At 37.1% G+C, this 19,795-nt stretch overlaps 3 protein-coding genes across 7 annotated transcripts; 2 read left to right on the top strand and 1 right to left on the bottom strand.

The window, feature by feature from the left end:
* Nucleotide 1: 1 nt before the first annotated feature.
* Nucleotides 2-6,452, bottom strand: LOC112461123 (protein fem-1 homolog A). Of its 5 annotated transcripts, none has more exons than XM_025026234.1 (9): nucleotides 6,359-6,452; nucleotides 5,081-5,579; nucleotides 4,029-4,337; nucleotides 3,555-3,918; nucleotides 3,422-3,482; nucleotides 3,158-3,340; nucleotides 2,802-3,050; nucleotides 2,511-2,636; nucleotides 2-2,425 (listed from the first exon to the last, which is right to left on the bottom strand). In XM_025026234.1, exons 1-9 carry the CDS (start codon nucleotides 6,365-6,367, stop codon nucleotides 2,177-2,179), a joined length of 2,049 nt encoding a protein of 682 aa, XP_024882002.1. In that variant the 5' UTR covers nucleotides 6,368-6,452; the 3' UTR covers nucleotides 2-2,176. The 5 variants fall into 5 exon arrangements, with proteins under 5 accessions (XP_024882002.1, XP_024882004.1, XP_024882005.1 ...); XM_025026236.1 differs by having other exon boundaries at nucleotides 6,280-6,367; XM_025026237.1 differs by lacking the exon at nucleotides 6,359-6,452 and adding an exon at nucleotides 6,244-6,265.
* A 2,095-nt stretch (nucleotides 6,453-8,547) lies between these two features.
* LOC112461151 (sulfotransferase family cytosolic 1B member 1-like) lies at nucleotides 8,548-11,442 on the top strand. Its single transcript, XM_025026293.1, has 7 exons — nucleotides 8,548-8,740; nucleotides 8,830-9,036; nucleotides 9,584-9,680; nucleotides 9,778-9,937; nucleotides 10,010-10,130; nucleotides 10,319-10,413; nucleotides 10,494-11,442. Coding segments are annotated over exons 1-7 (1,002 nt in total). The 5' UTR covers nucleotides 8,548-8,739; the 3' UTR covers nucleotides 10,815-11,442.
* A 1,240-nt stretch (nucleotides 11,443-12,682) lies between these two features.
* Nucleotides 12,683-15,995, top strand: LOC112461146 (DDB1- and CUL4-associated factor 10). Its single transcript, XM_025026280.1, has 6 exons — nucleotides 12,683-13,475; nucleotides 13,584-13,697; nucleotides 13,779-13,976; nucleotides 14,063-14,234; nucleotides 14,321-14,536; nucleotides 14,623-15,995. The coding sequence occupies exons 1-6, from the start codon at nucleotides 13,270-13,272 to the stop codon at nucleotides 15,796-15,798; spliced, it is 2,082 nt and encodes a 693-aa protein (XP_024882048.1). The 5' UTR covers nucleotides 12,683-13,269; the 3' UTR covers nucleotides 15,799-15,995.
* Nucleotides 15,996-19,795: the final 3,800 nt, after the last annotated feature.

The raw sequence follows: 19,795 nt of genomic DNA, 5'->3' as shown, positions 1-19,795 counted from the left end.
CTCAAGTTGTCGCAATAACTTTTATTTTGTATACCGTTAATTAACATTACATATGCGATACGTCTCATGTTTGGTATTGAACAGTGAGAAAATCGATGTGAGTATACTTTTAATATTTACGTACTTGACTTTAAATGAAGTGCCAATTGTAATAATTCAAAAATTTTTTTGAAAACCGCATTACAAAAGTTTCGCAGATGCAAATCGTATTGGGCCATACAAGAACATATCATTTATTTCAATTGTTTATTTATTTATATACACAATACGCATTTGTTCTCAATTTCATATCAATTAATATTCTCGCTTATATATTGTGTAATTAATGTACAATAAGTTGTAATATCTTACCATTTGTTTACAACAAACATTTGTGATAGCTTTACGTGTGAGACATGTGGTCGGTAGTGTAGTTTATAGATTCTTATGCAAAAAGTATCGATAAATCTCGCTGTTTACTTTTATTGACATCTCATGTGGCATATCCTTATAATTCCAAATAAAACGCTTAAATACACGAAAAGCAAGTCCATTTTTTGTTACAATTTAGACTAAATTTTTAAGGCTGGTTGCAAATATTACATGTTACATTATTGTTTCTGTGTTACGATATCGCTATCAGTGTACAATTTTTATAATTGTGTATTAACTTCAACATTGCACGTCTCAAAATCAACGTTGTGTGATCGTTAGTTTTTCAGCCCTTCAAATATATATTATTATTTTTATAATCTTCACGTTGCAGGTAATAACAAATTTAAATACATGAAAAAATAAATTAGTAAGTAAAACCGAAAAGCCTTAGTAACTAGGACTCGAATGTTGATAAATAAACCTGAATAACAGCTAGCAATATAATGTAATTACAAATTTAATTAAAAAATGTGATATATTTTGATCGAACACGATGAATTCAATTTTAATGATTCTTTAGAACCGCTCGATATCATCAAAATTTGAAGATATATTTACTCTTATATGTATATAATCTTGATGTGACAAAAACAATAATTAGAAATATAATTTATACAGCGGTAGAAAAGGGAAATATACATTTGGATGGAAAGAAAGGATAGAAAAAGCGCGAGAAGCTTGATACAATCAAACTTTTTAAGTATAAAATCTAAATTGTAGCAACTTCCATAGCCCGATGAAAAAAGGGGATGAAAGACGTGCCGTAAACCGGTGCTATACTTGTATTCGCGGCTGATATTTAGACGTTATCAATAGACGTTTCATCAACATCCGAATCACAAAAAGAACATTTAGTAGAATTAATATAAAATATAAAGGCACTCTATTACAGTTCCTATATCAATGGTTTAAAAAATGAAACCATTGGATAATATTCTGAAAATCCATGGAAAAATCAATCTTTCCATTAGACAAATATGTATATATAAAAAAGCACCATACGTAATGACAGTTTATTTTCGAAAATCTTTTTAATGTAGCTCTTTTTCTAAGATGAGTAATTTATCAATAGAGTAAAATTATTGCAGATAGTGTTCTTTCTTATTTCTATGTAGCTATTGTTCGTAAGAAAACAAGATTGAGGATTTCAGAGGATCTAAAAATCTAAACTTTAATGTGCCTGACAATTCATCATATTGGTGTCGATGTTCATATTTTTCACTGCGCAGAGAGTATTTTTTTATCAGTATAATGTGCATAATAATTTTTGAGTGCAGATTTCTCTTAAGCGATAACTTGCAATACCTAAATATAGCTGTCTAAGATTGCAAGAGCTCTTAATATTTAATTAGATTACGAGAGTCGCTGTACAGAAGTATTAAAAACGATATTTTACATATTGCAAAGTACCTAATCGAGAAAATTAGTTTTTATAGAAGCATTCTCTTCTCACTCAGTCTTTTCATTTTAACGTCTTAAGTTGCGCGCGATCGTATTTACAATTTAGATCATACTTAATAGAAGTTAGGATTCTAAAAATAGTACTTTCTTTATAATTAAAATTTCGATATTGATGTTACATTTCGCAATTTTATAACATCACGTTACGTTTCATCTATAATTTACTTATAATTTGCGTTAACTAATTACAAGTAATATACATCACTGTTCATTTGTTATATGTGAATCCTTTGATATTGTCGGACTTTTCGGAATTATAACAAAATACATTGCACGGTTGTTCTTAATAAACGTCCAATAATTATTTCAAAATATTGTAATCATTATCAATTTCTCTATGAAGTTCCAGGAAATAACGTAACGTAACAGGCAACTCCATACTACGGATTCCATATTTACAAACAGCCTGTGCAGCTAAACATTGAAGGCTAGTATAATTAAGGAGGTTCACGCTATTTAGTGGGTTAGAGGATATCAGTCGCGCTGGTGTATCACCCGCTCTATTTGGCGTATCTAAGTGCGCGCCATAATCCAACAACAATTTTATCAGCTGTTACAAACAGAAGTTCTTAATGTAAGTCGTAAAGTTCGATTTATAAAATTAAGAGAAATATATATGTTTAAAAAATACTTACAGGGTTGTGGAAGTTATATGCGTTACTTGCTATATGTAAAGGCGTTGACCGCAATATATTTCTGGCATCAACGTACGCCCCGCAGTCCAAGAGTAATTTAACAACATCCAAACGTGGAAAGATTGCCTGAAAATTATATACCATATACATATATTATTTTATACATATATTTCCTTCACATATATTTAGTTTATGGTTGATTTTTTCATAAAAAAAGAGCATCAAAGGAACACAAATTTTTTAATTACAGATTACAGAATATTAATTAGTACGTAAGAGGTTCATGCTTACGTGCATATCGTCGGCAGACGTAAAATAACTAGAATTAATCGTATTTAAACTAGAAACGCAGAAATGGAGAAGCGTGTCCTCTGTATAAACCGATCTTGGATTTTGTTTCACTAAACCACGGACTAGTTGATACATTAAAGCTTTCTCCTCGTCAGAACTCGCAGTTTCTACTAATAGGTAAATAAGATGCGTCACGCATTTCAGAATACGTTCATAACTATCTCTTTGTCTCTTATGCACGGGACGCTTCTGTAATATTTAAATTTGTATAATTGTCAACAAATATATCAATGTGCAACACATATAATTAATTCTCTATATTATAGATATATAATATACGCAAATATAACATATACCTCTAGCAACTCTCTAGCCTCCGTTAGTTGGCTGGAAAGTAATTTAAATATCGCTACTACATCGAAAAATCGTGGTTCCTGCTTTTCCCGATTACGATCCATCACTTCCAACGTTTTCTCATTCAGATCTACCATAAGCCTTACCAGAGCTTGTGCGGTAAAGCAAGTATCTGCGTACAAGATCTGCAAAAAGCGTTAATAGAATTTAATTAATTTTTCTCCATACATATAATTATATACAAGATGTTAATATGTTTTACGTACCGAATCCTTTTCTACCCTAATTTCTAACGCGCGACGCCACAGATCTATACAATGCTGATATCTAGAAAAGAAAACCGACGTAATAAAATATAAAATATTATACAATAATATTTTAAAAAGCTAAAATATTTACCTTAACGCGTCTGCATACGATGCACCTCTGAACATCAGCCGGAAGAGGGTATCCTTGTGATGCGGACCTAATATCCTCTCGCATATCAGCAGGCTTTGTATTCTTATTGCATCCAAGTCAAGCGAGATAGCGCTTAACTCATCCAAATTCGTAAACTCCGTGGCGTTTTTATAAGCTTCCCGTTTTGATAACACAGGTCTCTTTGGCAAAGGCACTCCGTCATCCGAGTTGACCATTCTGAGAATCATCGCCGTCCTCCAATATTGCAACGCCATGTGCGTGTCGTTGTGATCGTCGAAAAATGTAGATCCCATCAGCTCGTTTGCGTCTGCCAATCTTTCCGCAGAATACGATACGCTTTCCACTAAAATCACACATGCCCATATATCATAAGACAATGCAACAGCGTAATTTTCTTATTGTATGAATGAAACTTAACTATGTTCCAATATTACATTGAATAAATTATCTCACCTAAATAATCAAATATTTGAATGGCTCCTTTAAGGCAAGCAGTCTGGAGGGCATCATCGTTATAACGAGATCGAAGATGAGGGTCTGCATTATGTTCTAAGAGCAGTTTGGTAGTTTGAAGTCTGTGCTCTTGAATAGCATAATGCAAGGCAGTTTTGTTCTGAATGTCAGTGGCATTCACATCCGCGCCGTGTTCCAACAGAAAAGTACATAACTCCACGCTTTGTACAGAATTTATTAAACATGTTCCGCCATTATAATTCGCTTTTAATATGTCGGCGCCGTTTTCCACTAAATAAGAGACAATGTCTGAAAAATATGTTACCTACATTCATTCTATTGATCCCTTTGAGATTAATCCAGATAACTTATATTATCTAAGTGTAAACAACTGTGCTTGCTACACCTAAGATTAAATTATGTTATACGGAGAAAAATGTATTTAGTAATAAGCAAATGTTTCTTTAGCATTAGCAAATTACATTAATAATTATCAAATTTTGTACAAATACAAAAATTGAGTGAAGTATACACTCGATTATAATATGTACTTGATTCCTTTAATAATAATTTCACGGAGTAATTAGCACATGTTGCGGCACTTGCAAACAATCTAAAAGTAGATCCGACCTAGACCTACTTACTGTAATATTCTCATATTCTTAGATCATATTCTAATTTAATTTAATTGCAGATATATATTGCTGACTGCTCTGATTGTAAAATATTTACTTAATACTTTGAGAGTAATTATCACTGCGTTGTATTATTTTAATTGACAAGTGGAAGAGGACAAGTGGATAAAGAACCAGACGTGTCATTGTTACAAAAGTAGAATAAATTATATTCCAATTATCATTTCTCTGTTTGAAACTTCTCTCCTTTTCATTAGTCTAATTATTTAGAGAAATATAATTTACATATACAGAAACATATATCCGTTTCAACAAAAATGTTTCTCAAGAAATATACGATACATTATTTTTATCCACTTATTTTCTCTTCTTTCTCAATTATATTCTACAAATACAAATTATATTGTAATGCGTTACCCATGTGTGTCATGAAACACGCAGATCTAACAGGAGTGGATCCAGAATCGGAGACTGCATTGACGTCAGCTCCATGAGCTATAAGGCATTTTATAACTTCCAAGTTTCCGGACACCGCGGCGCACCACAGCGGAGTGACACAGTGAACCGACCTGTCGTCCGGCACTTCGTACTTTCCTCTTTGTTCGATGTCCGCGTCACACTTCTTTATGAGGTACTCGACGATCTCCACGTGGCCCCGCTTGCAGGCGATGAACAACGGGGCGCAGCCATCCTTCACGCGAGACACAATTTCCTTCCGCACCTCTTTCTTGTTCTTCTCCAACGCGTTCCTCAACGCGTAAGTGAGTTGCGCCCCCGGTGCCACGTATTTACATTCGTGAATAAGATCGTGAAATAACTGATCCATGGAAAAGTTCCAGCGATGGCTGTTGCCAATCCACATTGCCCACTTGCCGAAGCGGTTCAATCGCAGCACCGCTCCTTCCGATTCATAGACCTGAAAGAAATCTCAGGATAAAACACACTCCAAATTGACACTGGAATAATTGCAGGCCAACAATTACAAATATAATTAGGTCTATTATTTACAAGCTGTACAATGTTAATTCTTCCTATTCTTAAAATGGACATAGTCAGACGTTAAATAAAAAGGAAGAACAAATGCAAAGTACAAGAAGCTCAGCTACAAAGAACAAGCTTATTATTTACTGAAACTAAAGTGACACTTGTCGAAAGAATACTGAACGTCGCAAGTCCTTTGTTCCAACTCCTAACAATGCATTCGCCTTCGAACCGATAAATACAACGGCAGTTAAACGTAATCTTGATAGAATTTAATTTGATTAAAAAAAAATGTAAAAAAACTGATACAACTGATCAAATCTCGAGGGTAAGATAATACGCGAGGAAAGTATCCTACGTGAGAGTAAAAAAACGAATGGGAAGTCGCACGGGTTCTCCATTCCTTCAAGGTTGCTCGTCGTAAAAGGACAACGGTCGTGCGTTTCCTTGATCTTTCTCTCTCTCAATACGCACGTTCGCGAACGTTTACAAGAACTGAAGAACACGGAATTGCGAGCACGCACATACACACAGACACACATACACGTGCGCATACATATATGGGCACTCGTAAATGCACACGTCAACGAGACACGCACAAACGAAACATAACCTCCAAGAGGTGGGCGACGCACCGAAAGCGCGCGATCGTCGCGTTCAGACAGTCGCGGCGAATCTCCGGGACGGATCTCACGATGATCGGCGGGGACTCACCCGTGACATGAACGGTCATTCGTCGGCGAACGGGCGCATCCGATTCGAATGCATCGGCGATATACCTATCTCGATAGCGCACACGTAAATCACAGACGGCAATCAATAAACCACGTGATCGTCGCGGGCGGGGTGGGAGTGTCACGTGACGCGCCCGCGCGCATGCTTCCGCGCGCGCTCGCGCGATTTCTCGAGTTTCCGCGCACCTTGCATCTTCGATTTTTAACAATGCAAATATTTGTCTATTTTTCTCTTTTTAACTTTTGATCGACTCTTTTCTTTTTTGAAAAAAAAAACGATATAAAGTTTTCTAAACCTCTACTTTGTCGTTATTGCAGCTGTACAACAAAACGCGCGTTAAAGCTATATTTTTTTATTTTTGCGCGTACACTTTCGGCCTCCTGTCCTTCTTTAGTTTTTTTTTAACAGTTTTCTCGCTATTAGTAAAAAAAATTTTTTTTTAACCATGACTCGAATGTGGAATCTCTCGATTTTTACTCTATATTGTTTTCCGGTTGAAGCTAATCAGTTTTCCAATCGGCAATCGCCTCTCTATTCTCATGATGATATGATAATAAAAACGCTTCTTATCGCGAAAATAATAAAGGCAAAAATGGAGACGAGACGCCTCTGCTTCGCAGCTCTCTTAAATTCGCTACAAGCAAATTCGCTAACGCATAACGCATTGCATTACTGTCTATAAAAATAATCTTTTGTTGTCGAAAAAAAAACGATGTTTTCGATCACGCGGAATGCACAGGAATAATGCACTCGATGTGCAATCAGCTCCCGATAAGAATAATGCAGCCGGTTGACTTTCTCTGAAAGTGAAATCTTCGCTCGACAGAGAAAGTTAATAACTTCGCAAATAATTCAAACATGCTTAAATATCGCTCGCGCTTTACATTTCCTGCCGCGTAATCTTTCGACGACGGCTTACGTTTGATGAAGAGTTATCTCAGCGGGATATAAAAAAAATGAAGATATCGCTTGTGCCAGATTTCAATTCATGATTGTATTTCTGGTTCTTCAAATATTTTTCGTATTTTGTATTAGATAATTGGATGATAAGCTTATATTATAAATCAAATTCTATTCTGAATTCTAGCGTGAATTATAAATCGTCTAAATAAGTGTGCTCGATATATTTGTTCTCGCATATTTCTATTAAGAGAATGTTCTCCCTTCTCTTTTTTCTAAACTTGATATAAAAATGTCGATAATAAGATACAAATGTCAACACGGTGAAATAAATGTTTGAATAGTATCAGAATAGTATTAGAATATATCTATTTGCTTTCCATTTGCACTCAAAGTGATCTGAGTCACCACTGAGTTATGTGAGTATTTTATACTCAGGTAAGATATGTCATTTTGTAATATTTAGCTGCTTATTTTGGTGACAAAGCTATCGCATAATGTAATACAGGTCTCGATTGTGGATAAAAACTCGGTTGAATCTCATTTGCCAGCATGCAAAAAGAACGTGCATTTAACTGAGTTATGACGTCACAAATGAGAATTATCTGAGTTTTGATGTAAATGGAAAGCAACCAATATCGTTTTTCTTAGCATATATGCAAATCCATTGAATAATGAATACTGCAAGAAGTTATAAATCATACATTATTTACGCTGAATATAATTCTACATCACACGTGCGTGGAAAGTGGCACATTACGCGCGTAATGATAGGCCCTCCTATCGCCTCCGGCTCGTGCGTCCACTCCGCACGTCCAATTTCCAACTTACAGCACTTGTTACACAAATAACTATTCTATTTCTGTTTTTAATTTTGCAGTCTATAATCTGTTAATTGAATTTAAAACTCCCTATGAATAAAATTATTTATAAACTGAGAGTTGTTGAAATCCTAGCACATCTAACTCCGTAACTTATGATGATATATAATTCTTAATTATTTCAGGAAGCAAATTAGGAAACGGCGAGGTCGCACACACACATACACACAGTGGATTCAAATAGAAAAAAATCAATAGTTATATAAACAAAAAATAACAAATGAATTTGTTGTAAATATATTTGCAATGTAAATGTACTCGCGATAAAGAATCACGTGATATATTTACGCATATTGCTACATGCTCTTGTTCAATGCAAATAATGAGCAGAATTGACGACGTTATTTACGTTGCAAATATAAAAGTAAGAAAGTCATCGTAAACAGGAAATAGGAGAAGGACCGGTAAAAAGTATCCCAGCCCCGATAGTGCATATGGGTCATCGGATTCAAACGGCCGGGTACATTCGTTTCTCTGCGAGTCGCGTGTGTAACAGCATCCGAGTGTGTGCAGTCTGTACTTGAGGTCACGTTAGATTTGCGCATCTTCATATCTGCATAATATAAAAATCGAAGAACAAGTGAGTATCAGATATAAAATTGTCAGTCGAGTGCCTTTTTTTTTTAAACCATCACTGCTTTGACTTTGTATTGCATTTTTTTTTTGCAGTGAGTAAAAGGTCGATCGTGTTCTCGACTAGGGACGATGAGACGGGAGAAAAGTCAGACGAGATATTCGGGGGGAGGAAGCCCAGTCTTGTGAAGGTACAACCTAGTGGTTGCTTGTTACCGGCGAGATTTATTTTCTACGCGCAGAACATACGTGACATGCCGGTGTACGAGGATGACATTTGGATGATCTCGTCTCCTCGAACTGGTGAATATCTCACAATCAGTAACGCGCGTAATTTTAAGTAAACGTGGTTGCACAATTATTAAAAAAAGGAAGAAAAAATCGAAACGCGACATTCTGGATCACGAGCGATACAAAAAACTGAGATAAATTGCAATTAATTCCACATAATAACGTAATTAGGGTGACTTGGATCAAATGCCAATTAACTTAATTGGCAATTAATTGATCCATTAATATCTGAGGTATTTTGTTAATGCGAACCCCACACAGCACAGGATATTTTGAGGGACATTTGTGCATCCGCTGGATATCCACCGGATATTAAATATCCACTGGATATCCACCGGTTATTGAGATATCCCACTTTATCTGTAGGACGACCCTCAGATAAAGTGTGCTGTGTGGGACAGAGTACTAACTCCTTTACTATTTAACACATAGAAAAAATAACTGAATTGGAGAATCAATTTTGCCGGTTAAATTAGTCACTGATTAAGTTAATCGGGATTTGATCGAAGTGTTACCTTTGTTTTCTTAAATGTAGCTTCTTGATACGAATAAATTTTAGGAAGTCACTGGGCAATGGAAATGACGTGGTGTATCGACAACGATTTTGATTACGAAAAAGCCCGCACAATCATATTAAAGCGGAGTCCTCTTCTCGAGTAAGTCGATTTGATTTAATATTTTGTACACTTGTAACTCTAAAATTATGTTATCCTAATCGTTATCCTATCGTTCTCCTATTTTTTCTCTCTGTAGAACTTCGGTTCTGTACATCAATGGAAAATTTGATGATTGGTTCGAAACTCTAATAGGCGACTCCGTCAAAAATGTAATTAAGATGCCAAGACCACGATATATAAAAACTCACCTGCCATGGGACTTATTGCCAAGGCAACTTCACGAGAAAAAGCCAAAGGTGATGACGCAACGTACAAATGTAAAATCGTGATTATTCCCTTTATAACATGTCGATTTTCCACTTTCGCAGATAATTTATTTGACGAGAAATCCAAAAGACGTCTGTGTCAGTTGTTACCATTATTACCGACTATTCCACGGCCTGAATGGAAACTTTGACGATTATGCAGAATTGATGCTGCGTGATGGTGGTACGTTAAGCACGCATTATTGAATTAGAAAATGACGCCATTTCTAGAATGTAAACAAAAATATATCAAAATTAGCATTAAAATTAAGAAAGTTGTAAGGAAAATTAGAAATGTTAAAAAGTCAACATTTTTTATTCTCCTTACAATTACCTCCTTAAAATTAAATTTAAGAAATAATGTTTGTTTAGTGCCGTACGCCCCATTTTGGGATCATGTTCTGCCCTTCTGGAAGATGCGAAATCAAGATAACATGCTGTTTCTGACGTATGAAGAAATGAAACGGGTAAAGCACGCATTTGTTTTGGTTTTTTTTTTTTAATCTTCGCGGATTTCTCTTACTAAAACGCGCGTTGCTCTTCGCAGGATCTAGTGGCGGCGATTAAGAAGACAGCGAAATATTTAGGCAAAACCGTAACGGACGAACAAGTTATCGGGCTGCGCGAGCACCTGAAATTTTCCAAAATGGTGGAAAATCCATCGGTGAACATAAAACTGCTGCTAGGTGACAAGGATGAACCGAACGATGATCCGAATCTCAATTTCATCAGAAAGGGCAAAGTCGGCGATTGGACGAATCACATGTCGAAGGATCTCGCTCGACGATTCGATAAATGGACGGAGAAGCATCTCAACGGGACCGGCCTAAAGTTCGACGTGGACGTTATGTCCGACGAAGAACAATAGCTTCGTATTATCCCCACCTGAAAGAATTATGAGAATTTTTATTTTTGATTGTAAACCTAATAATTATTGTATTATAATCGATTTGTCATGGGAATTTATCATATATTCAAAAACACCGTAAAATTGCATATAAGATCCCGATTTGTAAGTGTAACAGAATCGCACACAAGACGGATTTATAATTCGCACCAGATTATTTGAGAATATAATTTTATTTGCAATTTTACATTCTGTGATTTTGATTTACATGTATATGTTTAATTTAATACATGTATACATTGTTTTTCTTATTCTTCAAATTCTTTTTCGGTTACATGATAATAAACTTATGAATAAAAATATTATCTTGAAATCCAATGCTAGGTACAACCAAAGAAAGAATATTAAAAAGAAATTATATATAAGGATAAAAGAAAAAGATAGAAGCGGAGATGAGAAAAGATGGGTGAGAGCGGTAGTGAGAAAATAATAACGAGTTTTAGCGTGAGGAAGATCCTGTCAAAATTTTGTTAGTTCTGGTGTGGTTGACTGGCGATGTGCGAATGGATGAATATATTAAGGAACCTATTGTAAACCAAGTTTACTTCTTGGCAGTAGCCGAAGTTAAATAAATATTATTATCTTGAAATCTAATGCACATTATAATTGCAAAATGGAATCAATACGTTAATTTGTTCTCGGATACTTCTACTAAGATATACATGTGTAACTTTCCCTTTTCCTTAAGCTTCCTGGCTTAAACAATAGTAAATAATAATAATAGTGATAAGAAATAAATGTATCCGCGCGAATCGCGCCGCCATGACTCTACCTTGGCCTTTTCGCGGTTTACGGACGGACACGAGCCGATCGGGAAATCGCGGCTAATCATCCAGTCCGCAAGCCTACACAATGCGACACTCGCCGTTGTTGTCGTGCGCCTTCCCGACGTTCCATTGTACCCACGACGTGGTGATAAGATGAGCGAATAATCGTGAAACGCAAGGCTCGTTCGGCGCCGACAAAGTTCGTGGGTGGTGGATGCGCCGCAGTAGTGCCATGGATGGGCGAGATTCAAATGAATTGGTAACTTCACCCCACGAGCGGATGCGCTGAATATCGATAGATTGCGCATTGAAGATCATCTGGAAGTTCTATTGACATATGGCGAATTGGGGCACAGTAGAGAATAATTCCGATGATATATGTTGTATTATTAAAAGCGATTACTGTGTAAGGGCTAAATAAATAATTTTCTATTCTCAATTTTGCAGTCTACAATCTATTTAATCCATAAAATTCATGTTACTTTTTGTTAAATGAAAATTGCGGAAATAATTCTAATCGCGCTTCTATAATAAAGTATAATAAATATTTATAACGTTAAGTAAGAATCAGTGACTGCACATACATATTAATAAATAAAAAAAGAGAAATAAAGATAAATTGAGAGGAAAAACGCGCGCATAAGAATTAAGACTTCACACACACATACACACACACGTTAAATATTCTCTCTTTCTCTTCCTTGTTTCAGAATTCACTGAAGAACGTTGCTCTTTTTTACTTTTTAATCGCGTGACGCGCTCATCGCGATTCGCGACGGTGATGTCGGAGTCGTCGGAGTCATAGAGATATAAGAATAGAGTGCGCGAGTCATATGCTAGCACGTAAGAGGCTGCGATATAGGAATAGAAAAAGAACGCTGCATATAGGCCCTTTCTGTCTTTGTCTACGCGTGCATGCGAAACAAAGACAGAAGGGGCCCATGCGCAGCTTTCTCTTTTTATTCTGCGCAGCTTTCTCTTTCTATTCCTATATCGCTTTTTCAGCTCGCTCGCGCACTCTATTCTTATATCTCTATGGTCGGAGTCGATGCCAGCGATGACAGGCAGAGGCGCAGAGAGGCAGAGCGATCAGCAGTGATCAGCAGCAAAGATGGCGCTGGTCTGTGTTATGTCAGATTTTTAAAATTGATTTGAACTCCGTCGGGCACCTTTTTCCGTCGGACACGACGACGACGGGCTATTGGATCGTTCCCGTAGCCGTTCTCGCGCCACGCCGCGCATCACGTTGCGACCCGCGAGCGAAACGCCGGACAGCGATGACCGCGGTGAGTCACGTGTAACAGTCGCGCCGTTAGAATTTTCGCATCCTAACCTAGCTCCCCGCGGCTCGTTGAACCTTGAACCGTTTTGTCGGAGTTCTCGATTTTCCCCATGGGACACCGCGAGTCCGCGACGAGGCACGGGGAAGGTGCCGACTGAGCGCGTCAACCGCGAAAAGGAGAAAGGTCGGAAAAGAGAGGAGGATCGGTGGGTCGTCCGGCTGCCGAAGGACAGGATCGTTCGAAGCTCCGGTCTCGCGAGGCCCTTCACTGGTCCCCGGAGGACTTGCGTCCTCGCTCCAGACGCTCACCTCGCCTCGCCAGACGCGCTTCGATTGGATGCGGCTGAGATCAACACCTGGCTGAGAGATGCCGAAGATAAGGATCAAGCAGACGCCGAACAGTCTCTGGTTAAGGCAACGCGAGCTGGGTGTCAAGTTTCCACTGGGCCACAGCGACGACTTCCACAAGACCCTCTACTCCTCCATCCAGCCCATCACCTCGTGGGACCATGGGGATAATCTAACCGCCGCGAGGCACGGCGGAGTATTCAACTTGGAGTACTCGCCAGACGGGTCAGTAGCAAGTAGCGACTATAGCAACTGTAGCAACAAACACTAAATCTGTTTCACGTTGCGATCGTTGATCGTCACGCTGATCGAGACCTCTGATCAATGTTGCAGGTCCCTCTTGCTGGCGGCATGCGAGAAGAAGAGTATTTTAATGTTTGACCCATTATGTAGGAAATTGATACACGCGATAGATAATGCTCACAATGACTGCGTCAACTGCGTAAGGTCTGTAAGATGATCTCTATCATCTGTAGTTGCGGGAAAGGAAGACGGCACGGTAAAGATGTGAAATATTGTGTCGATTAGGTTTCTGGATCAGCGTATGTTCGCGACTTGTTCGGACGACAGTACGGTTGCTCTGTGGGACGCCAGGAACTTGAAGCAAAGGATAAGAACTCTTCAGGGGCATTCTAATTGGGTTAAAAACATAGAATACAGTCCGAGCGATAGCTTGTTATTGACCAGTGGATTTGACGGTAGCATATATACTTGGGATATTAATAGGTAAGACATTTAATTACACGTAACTTTTTTTCTCGTATCTCATATTGTATGGCTCTAATAATGTATTTTGCAAATGTGTCTTACAGTTTTACAGAAAATAGCTTTGTGTACAATCGTGTGTTTCATACAAATGGATTAATGCGAACAAGACTTACTCCTGACACTAGCAAAATGTTAATATGCACTACATCAGGATATCTCATCATAATACATAATCTTAAACTTAGCACGCTAAGTCAGGATCTGGCAGGATTCAAGGTACTTGTTATTTCTCCAATTACACTTTGATAATTGTAAACCTGATGACTTCAGGTCGCTCTTATTGTACTGTCTTGTTCTTGCAGCCAAATATGTACAGGCTAATGCAGTTATCTCAAACTACCATACCGGTCGCAGCGAGTTACACACATCTCTTTGCTCACACTCGTACCCATAATAGAGTAGAATTTCTTACCGATTTTCCTATAGGCGACGACGCTGAGGTGATATCCAGCTTGCAAGTTCATCCGCAGGGATGGTGCGCCCTGTCCCGAAATGTCAGCAGTGGAGAAAAATCGGAGGTTTGTTTCCGCGTGTTAAATCACGCGCACTGCGTTTATTAACTTTATTATCTGCTGATAAATCTCATCGACGTTTTACCCTGCAGTGGACTTGTGTTCACGACATACAAGAACGTGAGGCGTCCAGCAATGTGGAACAAGTCAATGAGGGAGAGGAGGGCCGCCTAACGAGTCTAAATATGGAAGAGTTCGAGGACTTCCCTCAGTCGCAATCGTCGCGCTCGGGAATGACGTCTTCCTTCGTGATAGAGAATGGGAATCGTGCCCGGATAGTACACGACGTGTCGGACGTAAGATCGAATTCCTTCGATTCGCCTATCCGCGTGTCCGCGGACGCCGCGCCGTCATCGATCAGATCGTCGCGAAATAGCTGGCAGGTAACGGCGCGCAGAAATCTGCGGTCCCAGTCGAGGAGCCCGCGCCCGGATAGAAACGCGGTGAGAACGAATTTCGACATGGTCGAGGTAAGCTCGAGCACGAGCGCCGCCGCCGATTCGAGGGTAAACGCGATTCACGACGACGACGACAGACCGGAGGACCAACACGTAGACGATAACGACAATTCGGCGTACGATGCGTCAGCCGATGACAGGATCTATAGATCTCCCAGGCCACGTTCTCAGCTCAATGAATTACGGCGACGTAATATGATCGACAATTTCACTAGTGGTAACGTAGAATTGCATGTGAGCACGTCTGACGTGTGGGAGGCACTCGTGGCAATCAGGGAGGCTAGACTTCGCAGGGAACGGGAGAGTCAGTTTTATCCCGGTACCGAGAGAAGAGACTGGCTGCCTAGGTCGAATAACGGCGTGAGCGTGAATCTTCCTCGGTCGTCCCACACGGTTGTGATAATCGGCGACCGTACGCGGGTACAAAATCTGCAAAACCGCCAAAATTTGCAGACCATGTACGCGATACCGAGGAATCACAAGATCCACCAGAACACGCCCAGGTTGACGCATTACATCGAGGAACCCAATGTCGGTTCCGGTTATATCAAGGAACTGTGCTTCTCGGCCGACGGTAGATTGATATGCTCGCCGTTCGGTTACGGGGTACGATTACTGGCGTTCTCGAATAACTGCTCCGAGCTGTCTAATTGCGTTCCACCCGCCAACGAGTCTGTGCAGCTTCATGAGTTAGCGACGCACATTGGCCATTCCGATATTGTTGTTAGCACGAAATTCTCACCTAAGCACTATCTGCTCGTGTCCGGCTGCCTCAGTGGCAAGATCGTCTGGCACCAGCCGGTGGTTTAGCTAAATGGATAATTGCTTTAGCCACTTTGTTATTTTTCATTAATAGGTCTCTTGGTAGATAGATATATATTTTGTCGCTTTGTACACAAGATCATGCTGATTACGCAACGTGTGTGAGAATCTTTTTGTTAATATTATATAATTTATATGATTATATATATGAAATTACATATAATTATATTTTTACTTGATATATATATATGCCTTTTTAATGAATGTTATATATTTAATATATATTATATCAATATGGTAATACATGTATAGATATGTATACGGTTCCACATTTTCTACTACTTAATTACACTTTCTATCTTGAGAAAAGGTGAAGTTTTGCGATATTTATTTTATATTTAGGTTTCAAAAGAAGGAAAAGTTGCCGCTATGTTTTAGTTGCACGTATGCCATATATGTAATTCGTGATAGTGTGATTCACGCGTGCACACGATAGAACATATTAAATAAACAATTATTACATCTCTCATCGCTATCTATTAAATTTATAGATAGCGATGATGATACGAATGATAATAATAATGGACAAAAAAACATTAACGTTCTTATACGATCGTGTTGGTAACGTAATCAATTTCTTGATATTATTTCTTATATCAAGTTAACTGTTTTTATAATTTATTTTTGGTCGATAAGTCGAGTAATAGATAAAAATACTGGACACAATGGAATATATTTACTAATCCTGCAAACTCATCTGACTCGCAAAATTTTAAGCATTTTTGTTTGAAAACTTGAACGTTCATCACGAGCTACAGATATAAAGCGTAAGACATCAAAAGTTTTATTTACAAAGGCATCAAGTATATCATTCATATTATATATTTATATGTACATATAATACATATATAAATCGTGGTTTGAATAATTAAGTTCGTACATCGCTAACGTGTCAATATAGATCATTTTTATATTGAAAAATAAAATAATTATTGATAGAAATTATCTCGGAGAAAATCATTCTCTGGATCAGTGAGCTTTAATTTTTTGTTTGTTTTAAATTACGTAAATTCTTTAAATATGTTTTCATATTTCCGTAAAAATATATATATATCTAGCTTTATTTTTAATTTCATCGCGGTAGAGACTGTGCAGAAACTCGTACGGAAGTGTATCGAACATGAGAGTGTATATCGATTTAAAAAAATCTTTATTTAAGAGCTACTATTCTTATTTATTAGCATTAACTATTGCAGGGAAAGCTGTAATGTGATGCACGGTAAAGACAAAGGATATAAGTGTTCATATAATGAACATTTATATCACCTATCTCTGATTGATAAAAAAAACCATGGGAAATCAAGAATTAAATGTATTCTTGATTTGTTATGTGATATATTGCTTCACGGAGAAGCCGAATGTTCTTGATTCTAACTAAAGATTGTTACAAATAAGTTGAAGATTTTACTTATCTTAAAATTTTCTTAACGAAAGAAATTTATGATTTCTATTTCTACGTCATTAATTGTAATGGCAAGTTCTTTGATTAAGTCTTTTTTTTCCCGTGAAAAAGGACTTTCTTCACAAGAAAGGATAAAATAAAATTCCATCGTTTACTCACATCTCTGACGCACTGTTCGCCAGTAATTCATGTATTACTTTGAGAACAAATTTTTGATCAAAGAATTGTCACTTGTGCAAAAAAATGCACATATATATGTATGCTGTATCGATATATAAAAAATACGGCCAGTGACTGATTGTGTTGTAAACTTATACATTATACTTCGCGCGATGTCCAAACATGTAACAAATCTTTTCGATCACATTTTTAGTTGTCCAATTCAGGATTGGCGTTGCATTAAAGTTTGTATAGCTTCGTCAGATCGTTAGAATTTTCGTTTATGTCCAATAAAATTGTCGCTAATGGTAGAAAATGCGGAACATCCTTCATTTCTTATTTCTTCTTTGCGCGTAACACACCTGTCCAATGTTGCTTTCTCTCATAAACATGTATTAATAGATTATAAGAAATAAAAATTGGCAGCTATATTATGTATGTTACATTTGGCGTATGTGATATAATAGCGCTATAATAACGTTGCATTTTTTTTTTTTTTAAAGAATTCGTAAACGGTTATCAAGTCGAATTCAGAGCTATATTGTAACTCTTTGCAAGCATGATATATTTAAGAAAATCAATTTTTTTTCTAATTAATTTGCAACTGCGTATAACATACGTTACTTATGTTCAACTTTTCATCTGTGAGAGTGATGAAAATGACATTGCAATATCATGAAACGTCTTAGTATCTTTTATAGTATTTTTGTAAATAAAAATTTAAGCACACCAAAGTTATAGACCGGTATTCATAGTCAGATCTTAAATTTAAGATCGTCTCAAGTTTAGATGCTGTACGACTAGTTTCCATGTTCTTTCGTTGACTACGGAGAATCTAAAGATGAACTTAAGACGTGTGCATATAAGATTTGACAATGAATACCGACCATAATGCCCATTAATCAGAAAGACATATTCTGTCGCTTTGTGTCGAGAATGTCTGCAAAACATATTATAAACGTGTCTAACACGATAAAAGAGGAGTATAATCGGATTACTTACAGTGTACGCGGGATGAAATTAATCGACCGTCGCACGTATGCAATAATGCAATAATGCAGTAGTTAGTTTGCAATATTACCTGATAGGAAAAGCTATCGATCATTTATAAGGATAAATTTTATCATTGAGATAAACATGACTGGGTGTATAAAAATATGTATATTATCTAAAATCGTAGAAAGATAATTATAACCGAGTGTTCAAACCTGTCATTATATAGACTTGTATAATTAAGAAGGATGAGAGAGAAGAGAGAAGGATGGCATATCCTGTAATATATATACATGTGTAAATACGTTGACGATCATAATTTCCGCGTTTGAGCTGTTCGAACAAATTACATCCATGTATACATACCTCCAAGTTTTGGATCAGTCATCGACGTTATGTACCAGATAAGCATTCGAGAAATCGCATTGATTATTTTTGTGTGCTTTTTTTGCAAATAGAAGAGCTTTTACACGCCATTATCCTGTTTGAAAAGATAGGTTTATGAAACATATGCTCTAAAATATTTGGAATTATATTATGATGCAATTTAAAGCTGTTTTCTTTTATATCTTGTACGTTTTCTATGAAAATATCTGTTCCTTTATGACTACGTGTTAATTAGAACGACCACGATCATTTTGACCGTAAAATCTTTTTTAACGACGCAGGAAATTACAGAAAATGTTTAATACAATGATCGACCGCGGAGCGGAGGTCTGCATTGTCACACCTATGTATATCTGGCATCGTGTCATTGTCTTGATTTCCGATAATACGATATTCTAACGGTAACTGATCCGAAACTTTAGTTGACGAAGATCGGTAATTTAAAATTATTCTCTTGCGCAATATCGACGCAAAAGTCGCATATAAAATTACGGAATGTACATTTTGTGCTCATGAACGCTAAACGTGCAGCGGCAGATGACATGGATTATGAGTGTGTTTTACGCTTATATTTCTCTTGCGAACAAATTGACGAAACTTGGGAAAATAATTTTTATATACGTAGGATTTTCTATTGCTTCTTCTCATAGATATTTAGGGAAGTTATAAGGAGGTATATTCAGAAATATTAAAAATTGCATGAAATTTAAAACACAAGCTCTTGTATAAATGGAGAGGTAAAAGCCATAGTGGTGTAAGTCAAAGTTTTTAAAATATTGACTCGTGCGCATAGATGCAATTTATGTACTGTATAGATTGCATCTATGCACACGAGTCAATATCTTAAAAATTTGACTTGCCAGATAATGTCAGCATAAAAATTTTTGTAGATTTTTTCGCCGATTAGTTCCTGACAATATTTATAACAAAGTTCAAGCGCTTATTGACGATCATTAAGGATAATATATTCCGCGTGTTAAATTTTATGTAATTCTTAACATTTCTGATTCTCCTTACAAATTCCTTAAATTAAATCCCTACGTG

The sequence above is a fragment of the Temnothorax curvispinosus genome, unplaced genomic scaffold (genome assembly GCF_003070985.1).
Source record: "Temnothorax curvispinosus isolate PA1 unplaced genomic scaffold, ASM307098v1 QBEX01011098.1, whole genome shotgun sequence".
In the NCBI taxonomy this organism is placed as follows: domain Eukaryota; kingdom Metazoa; phylum Arthropoda; class Insecta; order Hymenoptera; family Formicidae; genus Temnothorax; species Temnothorax curvispinosus.
The sequence above is the reverse complement of the archived record's forward strand: the minus strand, read 5'-3'. Positions and strand labels throughout refer to the sequence as shown.